We start from the raw sequence: 20,867 nt of genomic DNA, 5'->3' as shown, positions 1-20,867 counted from the left end.
GAACCTCCTCTGATATAACTTGCGGCCATTGCCCCGTGTCCTGCTCGTTGCCTGGGAGAAGAGGCCAAATCCCTCTTCACCACAACCTCCCTTCAGGAGGCATGCTTTGTGTTATAAAATAGCAAAGGAATGCTGCCGTTGCACAAAATGCAGGGATCTCCACCAATGAAACTTTTCTTTACACATAATAAGTTCAGCAGATAACTGTGGAGTATGATGGGAAACAGAAGCATGGCAGAGATCAGGGTTTGCCTCTGATAGCTAAGGGTGAGTCACCAGCAGCTTTGTCCTGGGGGACATGAACAACCTGCACTGTGAAGGTTGAATTAGGATCATACTTAGATCTTGGAGATGCTATTCACCTCCTTATCCACTGTAAAAAATTCTCTGATTTCTAACTTCAGTAATATGGAGAATGACAAAAGCTGGTTTGAACAGAGTTTTTTATTTCTGTGAGTAAAGAGTGCTCAGGAAAAAAATAAATAAAAATAAAGGAAGATAATCAGCAAAATTATTTCTAATACAGTCTGAGTTTTTGCTACTTTTGATTATTTCAGGTGGAGATTAATAATGAAAGTATTCTTGTAAGTAAATTTGGAAATCTTGAAAGTAAATTTGGAAAGCACTGAACTCCAACAAAACAAGCCATGAGAATTATACCTAGTTAATAAAAGCTACCTGAAAAAAAGCAATAATATACCAGAGCTTGTGATTTTCCTAAGCTTCTTTTTTTTTTTTCCTGAGAAATTTTTCTGAGATTTTCAGAGATTTTTCTCAGAGTAAATTCAAGGAAATAATGCTGGAGTAGTTATCAAGGATGAAATAGACAGATAGATCCTAAAAAGAGCCTGGATGTACCTTGTAAAACCAACAGGACTGCTCAACAGTGACTCTTCCCAGCCCAGGAAGAGACCAGAGAAGAGTGTGGCTATCTGATACAGGTCATGGTATGAGTGATCTGGTGAAAAAAAGAGATTAGAGGCGAGAAAGCATGGAAAACTCACATAGTCCCTTATCCACTCTACAGAAAACCAACATCCCCAACTCCCTCTCCAAACAGATGCTCTCCCTGTCTTCTCCATCATCTTTGCAAGGTGACACCATGAAAATACAGCAATGCTCACTGGCAGTAGGAGGTAAACCTCAGAAAAGAGCTGGCAAGGAGGGAAGATCAGTCCTCAGATACTGCAGCTGCAAGCACAAAACCTGACAGTTCACAGATGCTTCTGAGGAAGTCTTACCACAGGCCTTTTACAAAAAAAATGGTTGCAGACAGAGACCAGTGGCTTACGCATTACAGAGTCTGACACAAGCAGTGAGCAAAACTATCAGCACTTTTACAAATAGTCCTCAAATGCTGAGCCTGTGCATGTGTTAAAGAGACAGAGAAGAGAAACAAACAAACAAACATCAAAATGAGATCTTTGGAACAGCTCTGCACCAGAATCAGAAAGCTGGATGTAACCCTGGGGGGAAACCCAAGGTGACCCATCCCAAGAAGCTCCTGAAGGGCAGAACATGAGAGGACACATTCACCTATCCTGCCTGAGCATTGCTGCCTGCTTAAGGGAATGGGATTTCTTTTTCATGAGCAATCAGGAAAAATCCCTGAGATTCCTAACCCCATAGGGATTAGCAGACAACAATCCATCTGCTGCAAGAATGGAAATCCCACCCGTGCGACAATATCTCCATGCTGGTATAGACACCACTTGGATCACTGATCTTTCTCCTCATGTGGTGACATAGACAGCCTCAAAGTGTGAAGGACCATTTTGCCACCTTGGGACCTGTGGCACTGACCATTTTTAACTTTTCAGAGTATTCTGGAGCAGAGAGAAAAAAAAAAAAAAAAAAAGAGAAAAAAGAACAGAACTAAAGCATGTTTTTCTCCATTACCATAAAGAGGGCCTGTGAATGCATGGTATTAGTATTCCAAAAGCTATTAAACTCCTTAGTGATGAGAAACAGATGGAAAATAAGACAAAAGAATTCACAACTCATGTTAGACTGAATTGAATTCCTTTAATTTCACACAATGAATAACATATGAATAGGATTAACTTTTTTTTTTCCTTTTTTTAGTTAAGTGCTCTATACTGTGCTAACCTGATTTGGTAGCGAAAAGACTGAGCTTTGTTTTAGAAAAAAATGTTTAAAAACCAACATCTAAGATCATGAAGGAGCATGACATTAAAGCATGCCAGATGTATCTAAGCCTCAAAGAACATCAAGTCCATATCCATTTTTAAATGTACAAAAATGCTTCATGAATAAAAACTGTTACAAAAAGAACATTTCAAACAATGTACAAGTTTTTTTTTTTTGTCTTGCCTCTATATTCAATAAAATACAAATACATTTTTTTGCTCTAAAATATGTTTACATACAATCAAAGTAGAACATGCAAATTACACTTTAAAAAAGGCTTTTAAAAACCACTTATGAATACAAACTAAAAATTAGCCAGCACGACTTATAGAACAATCTTGTGCCCCATTCGTTTGATTTTTTTTTTAATTTTTTTTTTGAAATACAGTATATACATATTTAACACTTCATGTGCATTTATTATTTAAGAAATAGCTTAAAAAAATAAAGAAAAAGAAAAGTAAAACAAACCAACATGGGATTGAACAGCTCCCCCATGTTGTCCAATTGGCAGCTCTTTTTATGTTTTTACAGTTTTTTTCTTTTTCTTTTTTTTTTTTCTATTTTTTTTCTATGTAGTGTTTTATACAGCCTAGGCAGGCATCTTAAGGAGATCTCAAATACATGTCCTTTGTTAAGATGTGCTTCTAATTTTCTCAGAACTGCTGCACCCCAGTTTTTGGATGATGTAGAAGGAAGAGGCATTGCAAAGGCATGATGTTCATTCTCTCAATTCAGAAAACCATCCTGTTTGTATTTTCCTTTTTTCTATCTCTATTATTATTATTATTATTTTTCCTTCAGGATACTATTAAAATGCACTGTTTAAGTGCAGTCCTGAATCTGGGCCTGTGAAAATAAGTGTTGGGTAAATTTTTGTGTATGGAAGGGGGAATACTTGTCATATTGTTGTAGTGCTCAGAAGCCCTAGTAATGAATCAGCACCTTGTTGGACCAGATGCTACCAAAAAATGTAAGAACACAAATCAAATCAATCTACACGGATGGTCTAAAGAATTGATGTCCAGTGAAAAGGCATGGGCTATGCTATATGATGACACCTGAGTAGCTGTTGTCACATGCTTAATTTTTTTCTTTTTTTTCTTTCTTTTTTGGCAGTTACCCAAAAACATGCATGGTGCTTCACAGAAATTTAATAGTGAAGGGCTCTACAAATTGCCAGTACAAAGCTCTTGGAGACACAAGTGATCATTTATTTCTTTCTCTCTTTTGTCCTTTTTCTTGGCTTTATACTGGTTGATAAATATAGGGCCCACAGAGAGGATGCAAATTCATGGCACCATTTCACATAGCTGACAGCCATGTTATTTTTTTGTGTGTTTTTATTTAAGCATGCTAAAATGTGTTAATCTGTGACATGATGGAGGTCTTTGAAAGGCTCTTTTGGATCTTAACAAGCAAAAGGGCTTTCAACATAGTTTCATACACTCCTTGGAAATGTGCAGAGAAAATTTAGAGAGTTCCTTAGTAAAACTTCCTAGTTGTAAGGGAAGAAAAAATCAGAAAGCTCATTACTGGAATATCGTTGGGTAATAAACTGCAGGAGTGGGATTTTAGCCTTAAGCCCTAAAACTAAATCCTTTATGATCTGCATGTAGTACATCGCCTTATGATATTATTTTGTCAGCAACTTGCTTATCATATTTGTAGACTATGCAACATGCAGAACACAAATTATGAGTGCCATCTAACAGTATTTCCAGCCTGCTTTCATACAAATTAACAAACTAATCTTGCTGCCAGCCAGGCCTGGCAGCACAGGACTGTTATTTGAATGAACAGTCAAGACTGTATTGTGGCACTGTGCTCTCCCAAAACATCCTCTCTGTGAATAATAAATTTTGGGCATCTGGGCTACGATACATCTTGTATGTATAGCTTGCAGCTACCAAGTCTTGTACCCTTAGCCTTTGTTATTTTTAGGACCAAAAGTGCCTTTACAATTTTTTTTTCTGCCTTACTTGAAGTGCTCAGTGAAGAGAATATGGGGTAGTTCTTTCCACAAGTAGATGCTCTCCTTAAGTGTTTTGCCTCTAGCAGCATCTTGGATAGTAGTATTTGTAAGGTTAATAGCGTTTTCATAGAATCATGTTATCATTCAGGTTGGAAAAGACCTTTAAGACCATCTTCCTCCAGCAGTGCCCTGACGGTACTGGATCTGTTGCTGAGGACCCCACATTATTCAGTAATCCCCAATGGTGGGGTTATGCCCAGAGTCAGCCCAAATCCAGTCCTTATTGTCACCCTGTAAGGTTTGATGCATCTTGAAACCACATGAGGCATTCAACGACAGAATTTGGTTCTTTCAGATCTTTGCTCTACTTGCTACATGTTGAAATGTCCTTCAATGCTAACAATCACTGACAATGAAACTAAGGATAGATGGCTTAGTTTCAGGTTATAGGCTACCTGTAATACCAAACACATTTTCTTTTTTAAGAGACACCATCAACTACTTTCAGGCCCGAGGGAAAGACGTTTAAAAAAGTTTCTGAATCAACTAAACCTCAGTCTGATGCTTTTTAAGGCAGAAGGGAAGAGCTGGAAGAGGCATAAGCATTTTTTCTTCAGGCCTACATTTTCAGTCAGTAACACTGTGCTGATTCAAGAGAATTGAAAAGCAAAATTGGTTGTAACAGAAGGAGCAACCGGTCAGTTTATTTCTAAGCTGCATTAATTGGAAAACAAAAAGCGCGAATGAGCATGATGAATGCTGCAAAACAAATAGGAAACAAACTTCTGTGATCCATCTTATCAGTCGTAAGGAGAAAGGATCTCAAGAATTGTTCCAGCCTCAAAAAAAAAAACAAAAAAACCCTCTCCCAGCCCCAGTCCAAACACCAAATGCATTCAGTTTTAATAAGCTAAGGTGCTATCACAGAAGAAAAATCAGTCTCTAAAAATAATGAGTTATACGTTTACAGTGTCCCTTTAACACTATAGTCTTGATATGATTTTTGTAAATAAATAACAGAATAGAAAGTAATTATTATTCTTATTTTGGTGGGGACTTGTTTGTTGTCTTTTATTTTTATTTTTATTATTTTTTAATGTCGTGCTATTTGAAGTTTCCTTGGCAATATGCCAATTAAGGATTTCTCAAAAAAGTGAATAACAGTTGGCTTGTGAATCATTAAATAATTCCAATCCCCACTCCCTTGCTGGAATTTTCCCTCCCCCCCTCCCATTTTAATATCCATCTTGCCATGCCAGGTGTTGGGTGTACTGAAGGACTTTAAAAAGAAACCAATTGAAAGTACAAATTTCAAATTTTAACAACTGACTGCTTTTTTTTTTTGCTTTTTTTTTTTTTTGTTAAAAAACAAACAAGCAAACAAACAAACAAAAAAAAACAGAACTATTTTTACTGCAATGGAACAGCTTCACGTTCAGTCTTTGAGTTAAACATTTTAATTGGGCTGTGGAAATGGAGCTTAGGTATTTTACCCAAGTTAGATCAATGGTTAACGTACAAGTCGAATGAGAAATGTACAATTTGAACTGACCATTTAAAGAGACGATTTGTCACACACAGTTTGCATCCATGCAGACTGAGAGCTTTATAATTACATTATGTACAAAAAAAAAAAATTTTTTTTTTTAGTTTATTAAGGCAACCACAACTTGGAGAACATGTCCAAAGTGGCATTAATACAATTGCAGTGGTGATACCCTTTGAACATTTTTATTTTTATTTTCAGGTAAGAACACTTATTCCTTTTCTTTTTTAAGAAATAATTGCCAAGAAATAACCTACTTTCCATAGGGTTTTGTTCTCTATTTTTTAAAACAATCTACTTTATCTATTTTCTTTAAAAGTACATATCAAGGCATTGCTACCCAATGCAAATAATTTGGAGCCTGGGTTTCCCATCATTTTCCCTGGGAACTGCAGGTGGTAAAAACTGGTAGTTTTGGGCCCTGTTTTCTTACTCTATTTTTTTCTGTTCTACTTTTTTTTCTTTTCTCTTTTTTATCTTTTTATTTTTATTTTTATTTTTTTTGGTGATTTTGTCCATGTTTACTATAACTCTATTCCCCAGAAGTGTCTTGCTGTTCTCTACTCATATGTACCGAGCATCAAAACAACTTGGTTGATGGATGACCCCTTTTTCACATGCCATTGGAAATGCCAAGTTGCTTCATAGAAATGTGCTATCATAACTGAATATCCATGTACACCTTATTAGAAATGCTGTGATATTCTGTTGTTCCTTGGGATAGCACTCGGAATGAGTGTGTGCGCGTGTAAGGCTCTACTTTTCTATTGCCTATATTGCAGCTAGTTGTAACTAGGCAAGTAAATGAGAAAAAAAATATATATAGTTCTAGCAGGAGTCAGGCATTTGGGGTTATGTTACCCTAAAACCTGGTAGTATATAAAACTGAAAAAAAAAAATTCAAACATATTATAACCAAGATCACAGTTGAGAAAATTACACTATTTTTTTTCTTGCCTTTTTTTTCTTTTTTTTCCTTTTTTTTTCCTTTTTCTTTCTTTTTATTTATTTATTTTTTTTTAACAGTGATTTCTACTATGGTATGGTTATTCTTAGTTTCACCTGGCCCACCAAACAGAATCTGAGTTGAGCATTCAGCCCTAGTGACAATGCTCAGCTCTCTGCAAGGATGACCTCCCGCCTCCGGGTATGGTGTGAGCACAGCAATGCTGAGATGTTGATTAGTTTTGGAAACTGCAAAGTAGACAATATCCCCAACTTAGAAATCCCCCCCACCCCCCTTATCCCCACCTTTCCATCTCCTCACCCTTTCCCCCCTCTTTCCTGGGGGACTGGGGCCGAAGTGATGAAGAGGAAGATGTGATCCCCATCTCTCCATAATAAGTTTTGGCCACCCAAGTGACAAGTCCAGTGCTGCCTTGGGGGCAAAGCAGACTGTATTCCTCCAGTCTGTCAGTCCTGACGTACCCTGCTATCAGCACTTGATGTCCAACAGGGTGTGCTGGCCTTAGGGAAGGCCTTCGCTTTCACTTCCTCTGCCTTTCCGGTGCCGCTTCACTTTCATGTCATCCTCCTCCTCTTGCGGTGATTTGCTCTTCCTTTTCCCAAGCCGGGGTGTCCGGGGCAGAGGGAGAGGGGGCGGCAGTGGCGGAGGAGGAAGAGGAGGAGGTGGTGGTGGTGTTTCTCGAGCCATGTGTATGACAGCCTCAATGGTGGCCATGATTGTGTCTTGAGTGGCTGCTTGCTCCAACAGCAATGGATTCAGTGTTGGCCTCTGACCTCTTTTGCTGGGAAGGTCAACGCATTTCTCCAGAACGGGCATTTGGTCTCTGGAATCTTCATCAAAGGAGAGAGGTTGCTTACGTGGACGGCCCCTCCGTTTCTTGACAAAGTTATTGCCTGTTTTTGATTGTCTCTGCAGCCGCTTGGCTTTCAAGATCTTGTTTACGTGATCCAGGTTCTTCTTTGTGGACAGGATCTTGGTGTAGTTACACATCTTGCGCACCTCACACTGGATTGCTTCAATTTCACGGCGCTTGAACCTTTTTTTCAGCAGTGGACTGGCTGTTAGGAGACAAGGACAGAAACAGGACTAGATCAAGCAAGTGAATGGAAATCCTGCCTTCAGTATTATGAAGAAGGGGAGCTTTCAAGACTGATAGGGTGAATATGACTATTGAAGAAGTAGAAGATGTGTGAAATGACTCTGCATAGAAAAGCAATATAAGAATAATATGGATAATTTAGTGTCATCCCAGAAGAATTGCTATTACCTCCCCTTCTACTGTTCCAGATGATAACCTAAGTTTAAGCTGTGCTCAGAGATCTCTCTCTTCACTTCTAAAGCAGCAAAACTTTTCTACAGCAGTGTTATACTGTGAGTTTGATTCAGTCTCCTTCTCTAGTGAGGAAAAAAGGGAAAAAAGGGAAAAAAGGGGCTGCTTAATACAAGTGTTACATCAGTCCACCATTACTACTGAACTTAATATACACCAAACATACGCTCCTGATACCTTCATCCTGGTCTTTAATTCTTGCACTTCAGATAGTATTAAAAAAGTTCGTTACTGAAACTACTGGGCACAGGCAAGTTCAGTGGCTTACTCCACTTGTGTTAAATTCATTAATTCTGCCTGGATTTCTTTACTATCATCTCTGCAGAAACTAGCTGAAACTACACTGTCATCTAATTGACTTTAATGGCCCCTGAAGCAAGCTTGCTCCTTTCTGGTTCTGATCACTTACTTTAGATCTGAATGAAGTCCAAAGCAGTTAAGTCTCTTGCCAAGGTCACATCATGAGTCATTGTCAGAGCTGGAAGAGAGTCCAGCATTTGTTGGCTTCTTGGCCTTTACTTAGGACATAAGATCTTGCTTGTTTTTCCTAAATTATTTCATTGTCCGTTAATGAACATGGTGTCTGTTCAGAGTTCAAGATTTCCGTGTAGATTACAAGTAACTACCTCTTTGTGAGCAAGACAGAATGTATTAATTCTGCTATTACAATAATTGGCTCTCCATTTCACTCCTAACACATCAATTCTGCACTACTGGAAGAGAAATGACAGAGTTCATGATTTCTTTCCAGTAAAGATTAAAACATCCCACTAAATTAACCTCAGCTCATGTCTACTTGCAAACTTAATTTACACCTGACTGTCAAGCAGTTATTTGGCTTTGAAATACTTGAAGTTTCTAGAGCAGCCAAGATTTCAAGAAAGGTTCTTTTGAGGGTTATCACTCTCTTCGTGGTTAACAACATAATCTTCTAGCAGCAGTTTAAAATAAAGTTGCTGGTGTAGCAACTCTGTAGATAATCAGGAGCCATCAAGTGGCAGAATCTTCCCTTGCTCACTATGACAGATTTGGCATACGAGCCTTACTTACTGTCTCCCCTCTTGGACAACAAAAATATTGGCTCTTACACTACCATGTTGCTTGGATTCAGCAAAGAGCTTGCATAAACAAACGCAAGTTACAATGCAAGAAGTAGGAATGAGTCATAAACAAAACAGACATATGCTTTCTTATAAATAAGGACCTGGATGGCCAACTTCCCAAAGTCTGGTTTTCATTAATTACAAAACAAAATACATTTTCCATATGTAACCCACTCCCCGCACCAAAAAGAAAAATAAAACCCATTTACAGTTTGTGATTCACAGAGGACAAAAGAATAGAGGAATGCAGTCACTTTGGTACCAGAGAAAAAAAGAGAAAGGAAAAGAAATGTCCAAATTACTAAGGGGAATCTGATTAGTTGCACAGAATTTCTCTCAAGTAGGTCACCCCTAAAAAGTGTGGATGTAAGAACCCTAAAGGCAGCTGGCAGAGAGCTCTTTCTCAGTCACCTGATCAAAAAAGTTAGATTCTGGTCACACAAAACCATAACTCTCAGGGGATTCACTCATGACTGACATACAAAGTCCCAGTATTTTCAATCCTAAGCATTCAGCTCCTTTGAGTTCCTCCAAAATCCTGCTAGAAGCTTCAGACTAGAATACTGAATAAGTCAAACACTTTGCACACCATTTGCTGTCCACATTTTGCCTTTTATCACTATTGCCATGTTGCCATGCATCACCATTGTCATGAGTCATTTGTGAGACTTTTTGAAAACTCCCATGTTCAAGATGCACTTTTTTTTTCTCAGAAAGTTAATGACATAAATTTTGCAGACGAGAATTTTAGCAAAAATTAAAAGAAAGAAAAAATTTTTAAAAATTGCAAGGCCAGCAGTAAAGTTAGTAGATTTGGCACTGGTCTCAACTTTAATTGGAAAGACAGCAAGCCAAACGACAGGAAAGAATTTGAAAAGAAAAATCTGCACAATTTTTTGTCTTTACTGAGATCTATCAGTGTCTGTTATTTCTGCAGCCCATTGAAATCAATGATATCTATTTGCCATTTTCAAAATAGGAGTTTACTGCCATTTGACATGACATCCTTCTTATTGCTGGTACTAAATAATATAATATGCACATGTATTCTGATGGTCATACCAGCTCTCTGATGATTATCTTGAGTACTCAAGAAGAAGAGGACACTGAGGCTTAAAGACCTAAGTGGATCTCAAGAGAGATCCACTAGTGTAGGCAGAAACTGAGTGCAGTACTCAGCGTGTCTAGTTCTCCAAATTCAGTTGATACACTAACATGTATGGGTAGATATCTACACATAGGTGTAAATCTGAGAGCTGAAGACCCAGTGCCTTCCTTTATTGTGTAGATACTTCCTTGCTCTCCTAAAAATTTATAGACTGACAGACCCTTTCAATTTGGACTGAAACTCAATTTCTCTTGAAATAAGTAAATAAATAAAGAGATAGATAGATAAATACATACATACATAGATACATAGATAGATAAATAAAGTTGTTCTATGCTAGGTTACTGTCTTATTTTTTTATCCTCCTATTTTTTTTTTTTCCTTGTAAGTGCATTTGGTGCTTTGTAGCCTTTATGATTTTCTCAGGAAGTTTATTAGTAACTACTAACGCTTTTGCTTTTCTCTCTAGCAAGCCTCTGAACTTGCAAGAGTTGTGTTATGTAGTCTGCCAATAGTCAGAATGCATGTCTTGAATAAATAATATCCCTCTAAATCAGGCTTTTAAAGGATGTATTAAGAAAACCAATATTATATTGGCTGTTGAGATTCAGGAGCATCTGATTTTAAATTAGAAGAAGGGTGACTATGTGGAAAAGAGTCTGATGGGTCTGCAGGGGGAAGATTTGATGAGGTGTGCTTATGACAAAATATCAGAGATCTGACAAAATAAACCACTATTGAAGCGAGAGCCATCAGGTGTTATCAACTCATCTAGAAGCTCGTGGTCAGCAATTCTGATAGAATATATTTTGCTATATTGCCATGTGATATACTGCTTTGCTGAAAACCAAAGGTGAGTACTAAGCTTTTCCATTTTATTCAGACAGATCTTTCTCAACCCTGGATTCAAATTTGTCTGCTCTGTTTTCAAGATTTGTTGTTCCATTCTTGCACATACTTTACTATTTGCATATGGAAACTTTGCTCTGGTTGGAAGAATTTCCCCTATCGCTATCTCAAAAGAGATGAGGAGGAAGTTGGCCAGGGTAACAATATGTTTGTACACAGGCACAGGAAGATGGGATGCTTCTAAGAGAGGACACAACATGATGGCAACCTCCAGTTGATGGAGGAGACTACAGGACAGAGAGCAGTACAGGAAGGAGAGGAATAAAGAGAGGAGACTTTGCTTCCTGGACAAAGTATTCTATCCACACCTTGCCAGGCTGTAAAGCTATATGTTGCCTCTATGAAGGCCTGAAGCTAGTTGGCACAGTCCTGACCAAAGTGAACAGAGACTGGAAATAGCTGATGCAATGCAATATTGCTAAATGAATCTTTCCTTATATTTTGACTGTTCACACTTGAGGACATCAATCTGCTTACTGTAATCAGGATATTTCCTCCAGACACAGCTACAAGCAGTGACAGCTTGAATTCCACACAGCAAAGAGGTGTTGGAAGAGATACTTTTCCCACCACAGAACCTGCCTGGAGGCTTGCAACAACAGAGAGAAGGAGGACATAACTGGAAAATCCAGTACTGTGGAATAAAAGCAATCAGAGCTGAACAGAAGACAGAACTTGGACATCAGAAAAAGGCTGTCAGGAGATTCTTCTATTTGTCTGTATGGAGGACCTATTATGGGGGATCCTTATTTCTGAAACATCATTAGACAGCAATGGGAGAAGGAAGCAGTTTGGCTTCCCAAAACACAGAAAATTCAGACAAGCACCTGTATTTCTGATCTGCTTTCTGGAAGCTGCTGTCTACAACTTGCCCCATGCTATTAGAGACATGTGCACTTCAGTTCTCTTTGTCAAGTGCTGATTATGAAAACAAACTGGAAAATTACGCACTACTGGTGCACATAGCTGCTGCTTATTTCTACCCAATAAAGCCTTTGTACTTCTCCTCCATCCCTTCCTTACCATATTAAACAAACAAACAAACAAACAAACAAACAAAACACCTTGCCAAGCTACCTCAAGGTAGAAAGAATTGGTGTTAGTCTTAAAAAATATAGCTTTACACATTTAAAATAAGGAAAACGGAGGTCCTGTATTTGCCATTGGGAGCAGATGCCTTTGTCCCACAGATAAATTAAAGTGATTGCAGGCCAAGCTGGGAAGTTGAACGGGGTTGATATTACACATGTAACAGCTTTCGAAGCAATAAGAAAAGTCTCTACCAAAAACATATGCTCCCAAGGAAGCTTACAGGGGTCTGAAGAACCCATTCTAGCACAATGGTACAGAACACAGAAGTGAGGCAAGGTGTTTCAGATGCTTTGGAAGTTCTTCACTGCTTCTCAAACTTTATTCTGAATGGCTTTGGTGTGTTTGTGACACTAGGGATCAATCTTACTGCCTGTCATTCTCTACTCTATCCTTTCAGATTTGCCTGGGGCTGCTTGCAAGAACACAGCACAGAGAAAACTGCTCAACAGCTGGGCTCAGTTTTCAACTTGGTTTGAATGGAGAGATTTTCAAGGAGCTCCCCATTAGTTACAGGAAGCCCAAAGCACCGTCCTGTTTTCCCATTAACACAGTTTCTTTCAGTTTTCTCTAAATTTCAACATCTGGGCTACAGATAAACCAACAATTTAATTAGTCCTCTGAAAATCGAGAGAATGAACTATTTCAAGTCTAGCATACATTTTCACCTTGAAAATGATCATAAAATATTTGTGTACTTTCATTCTCTGTTGCATTAAAAATCTGTCCTTAGTTTATATATAGGAAAGAATTAAAAGCTAAACAAAGACTCCTGGTTTTCTTATGTAGAATTATATCCTTTTAGAAGCCACTTTACAACATGGGTCCTTTGTTTTCACTCTTTATTCAGGAAACCAGAGGAAAACAAAAGAAGAGCACTGAAACAGCAATTTCAAATGAATAATTAAGTATGTTATCATTCCATAACTGAGGGATACAGATATAATGTTTGTTCATGTGGATTCAGATATTTGACGGGACTAAGAAATTCTTAATGGCTGCATGTAGGATTCAGTATGGCGTGTTCCCCATTCACTATGACATAATTCAAGATCAACTTATCTATCTGTGCTCAAACATGATGATGATGGAATGACTTGGCTCAACTTCTGATAGTATTAAGCTGTATCACCTTCCAGTGTGATTCCAAACAGAAGCACAAAGTATAAATTGATTGAAAAACATGTTACTCTGGATTATTTATTCCTATGTGCTTTAAATCACTGTTCATTGCCCTAAACAACTTCACATTTTCAAGACAGAATATTATGCTAAAATCACTGAAGTATGCTGAAGAAATCTCAGCTGCTCCTTAGCTATTCACTAGGTATTCGTGCTACACGGATGGGAACATTCAAATAAATGAACAACAGGGCCGAGAAAGAAACCCAGAAGCCTTACTTCAGAGTCCCCTGCTAGACCATAAGTGCTCTTGTTGAATCCTCATTATTGCACAAGTAGTGTTATGTGAATAAAATATATTTGATATGCCAAGATATGATCATGGTAAGAAAGTGTTAAGAAGAATTACTGCCTGATTATCACATTGGATTTGCGCATTTGCAACAACTACTTAAATCAGGGAAAACAGTAAAAAAACCATATTTTTCAATGCAGTGCCAGTAGAAAGAGGGTGGAGGAGATGTAGAAGGGGTGGAGAGAAGCCACTTTACCTGCTTCAGATGTTGCTGATGATGAAGGTAGGAGAGATAATACTGGAGTTGGCATTGTAACACTCTCTACAGTTGCTGGTTTCCTTCTGGTCATCACATTACAGGCAGAACTTTCCATTTTACTGTGAAGTGAAGTCTGGTCTGCTTTTAAGTGGGGGCCTACAATTCCTGGGAAAGAAAGCAAAATTTGGATGAACATTTAGGAAGTAATCTGAGTGCAGAATATCTGGAATTGTGTACTTGGTGACAGTCCTTGCCACTCCAGTATATTTTCACATTTCCCTGTAAGTGTCTGATTTCAAGATCTAATGTGGGTTTGATGCTCAAGAAATCAAAATTTTTGGTAATTTCTAATACTTCTGCCTGAAGGGTTATCATCAGTGATCTCTATAACAATGGCAAACCAACACGGTAATTCCACATTGTTACATATTATTTTGTGAAGATATACCCCCACCTGTACATGTTTAAAAACAGACATGTTTCTTATCTCTTTTCATCGGGATCATCTATTTGTCATTCTCTGTATAGTTTGTTCTCTGCACGTGGTTACGTACTTCTGTAGTGACTCGACTGAATGTGTGCTTCATCTGAGTAAAGGCACCAATAATGGCCTCAGCATGTCATTCCCTCTTTAATGCACATCAGACTTTTACTCAGTTTTTAGGAATCCTCTTCTTTATAAAATTATACTTTACAACTCATCAAAGAGGTAGGAGTTTAAAAAAAAAGAAAAAGAACTCTTTGCCATACTTTTGTTTGCCAACCAATTCTGATGGCGTATGTAGATTACAACATGAAATGAATTAACTTAGAAATATACAGAGGACTACAGAAAAAATAAAAGCTATGCAAACAGGGCTGTTAAATTTCTACCTTAGCAATCTTCCTCACACTCTCTTATGACTTTAATTCTTACTACCTTTTTTTTTTTTTTTTTTTTTTTTTTTTTCATGTAAATGTGTCATATTTAAACCACTATTTTTAAAATGTTACATATTATATCTTCCTGTGTATACATCTGAATGTATGCCTGGCCATTTATATGTAATATCTGTATGAGTTTGCCTATGTGGATATGTACATATACATCTATGAATACATGAATTTACTAAGCGAGAAGTCAGCTAAAATAGCTCAGCATTTTTTACAGAAAAATCAGGAGGTTTTTGTTGATTTCGGTAAGCTCCTAGCAGTGGCTGTTTTATAAAGATCCAGTAGTTCTGCTTTCATGAGACTGAAGCAAAGATGAGGATCTTTTGTTGTGTCTTTACTAATTTATGAAGACCTTTCTCAGTATCTGCAATAATGGACTTCAACATATTCAGGACAGCCACTCATTCTTCAAATGTAGCTCTTCTTAAATAATTTCTTTTTTTTCAAATCTTGTACATGAGCCTCAGAGAAAATATGGATTCTGGGAATTAAATTACATGAAGATTCATAAAATCACAGAAGAGCTGATGTTGGAAGAGATTTCTGGAGCTCATCTAATCCAATTCCCTTCTCAAGCACAGTCAGCCAGTTACCAGGACCATGTCCAATTAGATCTTAAATATCTTCAAGGATGGAGGCTTCAAAGTCTCTTTGGGCAAAGAGAAAAGCACCATCATGCTGATCATGGATGATTTCTCTCCATATGTCTCTGGATTTTTCTGTGCCCGGTCTACTAAAATAATTCCTAACCTGATCCTCCTATAGCACAGATATGTTTTCTCTCCTCAGAGGTCTCATCACCTTTGGGTCTCGAAAGACTAGACTTATCAGGAAAGCTCAAGGTGAAGAAGACATTGAATACTTTGTTTTATTCCATGCCACAGGTGTCTCTGCTCCATTCAGCACTGTGCCAACATTTTCCCCAGTCTTTTTTTTTTTTTTCCTGCTCCTGTACCTGCAGGACATTCTGTTGTCCATCTGCTTCCACCAGATTCAATTCCAGATAGGCTTTGGCTTTCATAAACCCACCTCTGCATGCTTAGATATATTCTCTATATTTCTCCAGCAGCTCCTCCTTTCTCCTCTTTTTTTTGCTTGCTTTCCATGCCTGACATTAGTTAGTAGCTCTTTGCTCATGCATGCAAGTCTCCTGCTACCTTTGCTTGAATTGATGCTCACTGTTGCGGAACATTTTTGAATTTGGAGAAGGTAATCGAAAATCAACAAGTTCTCCTCAAATTCACTTTTCTCCAGGGCTGTATCCCATGATTCAGTAAGATTTTTCAAAGCAGGCTGCAGTCCTTTTTTTTCCTTTTCTTTTTCCTGTCACACTGAGGTGAACAATAGGCTTCTTCTCAGCAATTAAAAAAGACCTCTTCTCCTTTTTTCTAATCAAGGGATCTGCAGCAAACACTCACACTGTCCATATTAGTCTGCTTGTGAATACTGACTTGTAAGCTCTCAGCTGGTCCATCACTAATTCTTAGGCATTGCTCCATGACTTTCTACTCCTTTCTATTATCATCCTGAAAACTTTTCTTGTCAGCCTGGTTCATCACTTCCTCACTTGGTTGTGGGTCACCATCTTTTTCCCCTGTCACTTCTAGTTTAAAGTTCTCCTTACCAATTTGGCTAGGCTGTTGGAAAAGATGCTTTATTTCTTTTCAGGTGAAACTCTTCTCTTCTTAGTGTTTCTCTAACCTCAAAGAGGATCCTATGGTCATTAAAAAATTAATCCATTTTGTCAGTACCAGCTGCACAATGAGTAGTTAATACACAAAAACTATCCAGCCTTCTTCAAGCCCTTCCATCTCACTTGCAGGATTGAGGAGCAAAACACCTGCATCCTCATGGCCTTGATTACAGCCCTTGGAGGCACTTAGCCAAGATTGACAAACTCCCAAAATCCAAAAATCTAGCAATATTATCAGTCCAAGGACTTCTGAAGCCTTGGATGCCTCTCCACAATGTCATTCATCTAAGTTCCAGGCTATTGGAAAACCACTTGACAGCAGGTCAGGTCAGAAGACTGGGCCGTTCATCTTATGCAGGGGTTAGCGCCCACTGCTCTCCCTAACCACAGCTGGTTAGCATCTGGTAGTTCCTCAAAGAGTTCCTTAAAGATCTTCAAAGAAGTTCTCAGAAGATCAAGATGATTTCCAGGCAGTTTGCTGCCTCTGTTGGCAGTACTCAGCCATTCCAGATACAAACATTTTCTTGCATTCATAGTCGGAGCTGCTATGGTAGTTTCTACCTTTGTCCTTGCATGCAAAATGAGAAATAGTCAGGAAACCTACAAGACCCTAGAAATTGTGGAAAAGATCTCTATCAGACTCAAGCAGAGGACTGAACTGGTGAGAGGAGTCTGAAAGATTAGGGGCTACAGAATGAATGAGTCTGGAAGAGGAGTCTAGATTAAAAACCTGCAACTTAATAAAGCAGAATGAGTCCGAAAGCAGAAATATTCAGGGCTGAGACAGAATTGCAGTCAGAGGTTGTGGCTTGGAAGAGATATACTGAGGAGCCTTTGCATATTAGACTGTACATTCTCCCAGAGCCTCAAATTGAGCACTAAGCATCTCAAATTGTATCCATTCAACTTCAATCCCTCTCTGCTCAGCTTCCCTATTACAAATGAGAACAATAATATACCCCTCATCTCAAGAGCAGTGCTGCAAAAATAAAATTATCAACATTCATGAAACATTCATCTATTCATAGCAAGGCTTAGAAATGTGGAATAAATGAGACATGGGGTCACACACTGAATAAGGAGAGGAAAATCAAACTACCAAATAGCTGTTCATTAGGTGAGTGCTATACATTGAATAAAGCACTGTTCCACAGAAAGACTGAAATATTTGGCCAGACAATTATGCTTATGTGATCCCAGGACTATGGAACCGTGCGTGTGAAAAGCTAAGGCTTCACCATCCCATAGTGCTTGAGTTTGAGGCTTAACATTACTTTGTCACGAATGTAGATTGTGCACAAGAAAGGCGCTTATGTGTGGGTGTATGTATCAATATGCATTCATATATATGCACGTGCATATAACAGCCTAATAAATTCAGCATCTGGTTCTAATTAAACTGAATGGCCTATATAAAGAGCTGTATGAAAACATGCAGCTGTAACCTGTTAACCTCTATTGATAAAAAACGGTCTCTGTGAAGCTGTGCTTCAACATATCAAGGGACAGTCATTCATTTTTCAAAGGTAATCCCTCACAAACCACTTATCCTCTCAAATCTCTACCTGCACACAGTGTTTGCATTAGGGACCTTGATTTATGGATTCCCACTCCTTGGATGGAGAGGCCGACTTCCTGTTGCCGTGGTTACTTGGATCTTGGTTCAAGGTTAAACTACTCCCAAATCAAAATCAGTGGCAGGCACAGCATCTAACAGCCAGGTTATTGACTACCTTAGGATGCTTAAAGGTCAAAGACCAAAGTGCTGCTTACTGCCTTTGGAGTGAGTCAATATTTTCAATATTTTTATTCTGTTTCTTTTGAAGAAGTAGTTGCTGCTCAATTACCACCTACTTGGGTTTAGCAAGGTCATACAAATCATTGAGAAAAAAATCCTCCCCCTGAAGAAGAGGTACAAATGTAATGAATTACTTCAAAGTCTATGTGGCCCAATTGCAGCTCATCACTGGCGAATCATGGGTTTGGCCATCTGTCTTTTGTTTTATACAGTTGGTTTCTTGAGCCTGTATCACTCACCGAATTTTGCCTCTGAATTGAGGAACAGGAATAACTTATGGATTTGAAACACACAATAAGGAAGAATCATTGGGTTCCTGTCCCAGATACCAAAATGATAACTGAGAATTGGAGGCACCGCTGGACAGCTATGGAGTTGTAACTATTTTCTCACAAGGCTGATTCACACTGCTGTACTAGGATGTTTACCCTTCAATCAAACTGACCCATTGGTGTGGAATCACCACCTTTCATTTGACTACTGTTATTCATTTGGGATTCTCTATTTAGGAAATGTGAGATAAGAGATCACCCTAGTTCAGCACATATTTGAATAAAGTAAAAATAAATAGTTCATAACACAGTGAAAGGGGGCATATTAAAATTCGTGCTCTACCACGACTCAAGTGCTATTTCATCTTTTTTTTTTTCTGCTCCAGACAGAGAGAAAGATGATGTGTACAGGTGACCTGTTTCAGACCCTTTTTTACCACTTTCCAGTTGATTTTTGTTTATTTCCTCCAATTTAGAGACTACTTCACCCCATGAAAGACTCGTGTCTTAAGTTATCTGAGTCCTGCTGATATCACAGAGAACAGTGAACGCACATTTTCACTTGAACAATGGGCAGCAGAGCAGGGAGAAAATCAATCACTACTTGTTAAATGAGAAAGAGCAAAGGCAAAAGAGAGCTTCAAAAACAGAGGTAGATGTACACAAAGGAGATTATCAAGAACCTAACACAATAATGGCATGATTATAAATAAATAATCATGATGATCATTAATAAAAGGGTGAACCATGAGTAGCACTCTTCTAGTTCGAGACAGACTGACAGAAAGGCTGTGCACGAGGCAAAACAATACTGATGTAAAATGGGCCCTTCATTTAAAGATTTATGGGTCCCCTGGTACTGGCTAAGCAACTTATGAGTTCTGGCTGATAATTAATACATTAATTTTAAAGGCCTAGTCATAATTATTGTTGTTATTAAGTACTTACACTGCAAGTTATGTGGTCTAGCTCCACAGTGCTAGGTTCTGTACAAATGGATTAATTAACTCTCCTTGTTTTACTGTTCACTCTGCTTATTGCATTCATCTGTTTTTTCTCATCTTGTATCTGTATGGGAAAGTTGTTGGACAACGTCCACCTTTTCTTCTTTTATTTGTGTGCAGAAGCTAGTACAGCATGCAGCCAGGCTGGAACTCTAAATGCCAGTTCAAAAATGATCAGTATCATTTTGCCATTGGAAAAAGAGAGAAAAAGGTGATACAATTGATTACTGAGAAGTTTCTGTTGGGAAAGTTTTGTCTTTAGTAAGTGCCTTGAGTTGGATCTCACATTCCCCACAGATTTTGGAAATCCATGGCTGTACTTAACATGTTTATGCATCCCACTGTTGTTATCAGAAAACTCTTACAATTTTTCTCCCACTCTCTGCACAATGAGGCTACATAGAGCAGTTGCACAGGAAAGCACATTTAAACATTAAGTTAGTATTTGCATTTAAGACAGTATTTGCATTTTGATAGCTATTATGTTTTGAATAAAGAACCAGAAGAAGCCTTGTATCTGAGTGTATCTTTTTAAAGGCTAATTTTAAATAAATCAGTCAAAAGTTTGGCATTGCGTCACATTCCAGAAGGGAGAACTGAATTACTATGTGATAAATGTAGTTAAGGAAAGTAATTATTCTTCTTAAAGTAATATTATTACCTTTCTAGCTTATGGAATTCATTTCCCTGGATTCTATTTGACGTGCATTATCATTTTAAAATAACTGTACTTTCAACGTACAGTGCTGCTTTATGGCTTCAGGTCTTTTTATCTTCCTTCTTTTTCCACTACTGCATTAGAAACCTCAAATTTCACCTCTCCCATGAAGGATTTTCTGCTCTACAGGATATATCCCCCTGAATAAAACCAAGTTCCTGTAGAATAATGAAAAAAAATTACTGTCATTGCCAACAGGAAAAATTTAAAACATGGAGACTGCTTTATTTCATTCTAGCTACTTTCTTACTTTTTTTTTTTTTTTTTTTTTTTTTTAATATATATATATCAGGGTATCTTTAGAGAAAGAGAGGGGGAGAATGAAAAAGCCATCATTAGATAGATCTTCTGATCTTTATCTGCAGTAGCATAGTCAGAAGAGCTAATGCTATGATGATAGCTTTGAAATCTCTTAGGAATTGGATGAAGAGAAGTGATAGTGATGAACTCCCAGCTAATAAACAGAGAGTGCTTATTTCTGCAGAATGATCAATTTCCAGATGTCCTGAGGCTTGTCTGATACAGTTGATTTACTCATTCTCCCTCACTTCACTAATAAAGCTCAAGTCCAACATCAGATTAGAGAAGAGCCAGA

The 20,867-nt window shown here is 38.1% G+C and overlaps 1 protein-coding gene across 1 annotated transcript in view; it reads right to left on the bottom strand.

The window, feature by feature from the left end:
* SETBP1 (SET binding protein 1) overlaps positions 1-20,867 on the bottom strand; it is a 276,753-nt gene that overhangs the window by 21,829 nt on the left and 234,057 nt on the right. The window contains exons 6-7 of the mRNA XM_042862289.1: positions 13,852-14,019; positions 6,940-7,697 (exon numbers count right to left, since the gene is read on the bottom strand). Of these exons, the coding sequence (XP_042718223.1) occupies positions 7,141-7,697; positions 13,852-14,019 (725 nt within the window). The 3' untranslated portion in view covers positions 6,940-7,140. The remainder of the gene's footprint in view (positions 1-6,939; positions 7,698-13,851; positions 14,020-20,867) is intronic.

This window comes from Lagopus leucura, unplaced genomic scaffold, assembly GCF_019238085.1.
Source record: "Lagopus leucura isolate 7727_CA_CO unplaced genomic scaffold, USGS_WTPT01 Super-Scaffold_650, whole genome shotgun sequence".
Classification (NCBI taxonomy): Eukaryota; Metazoa; Chordata; class Aves; order Galliformes; family Phasianidae; genus Lagopus; species Lagopus leucura.
Note: the sequence above shows the minus strand (reverse complement) of the source record. Positions and strands in the feature narration are given on the sequence as shown.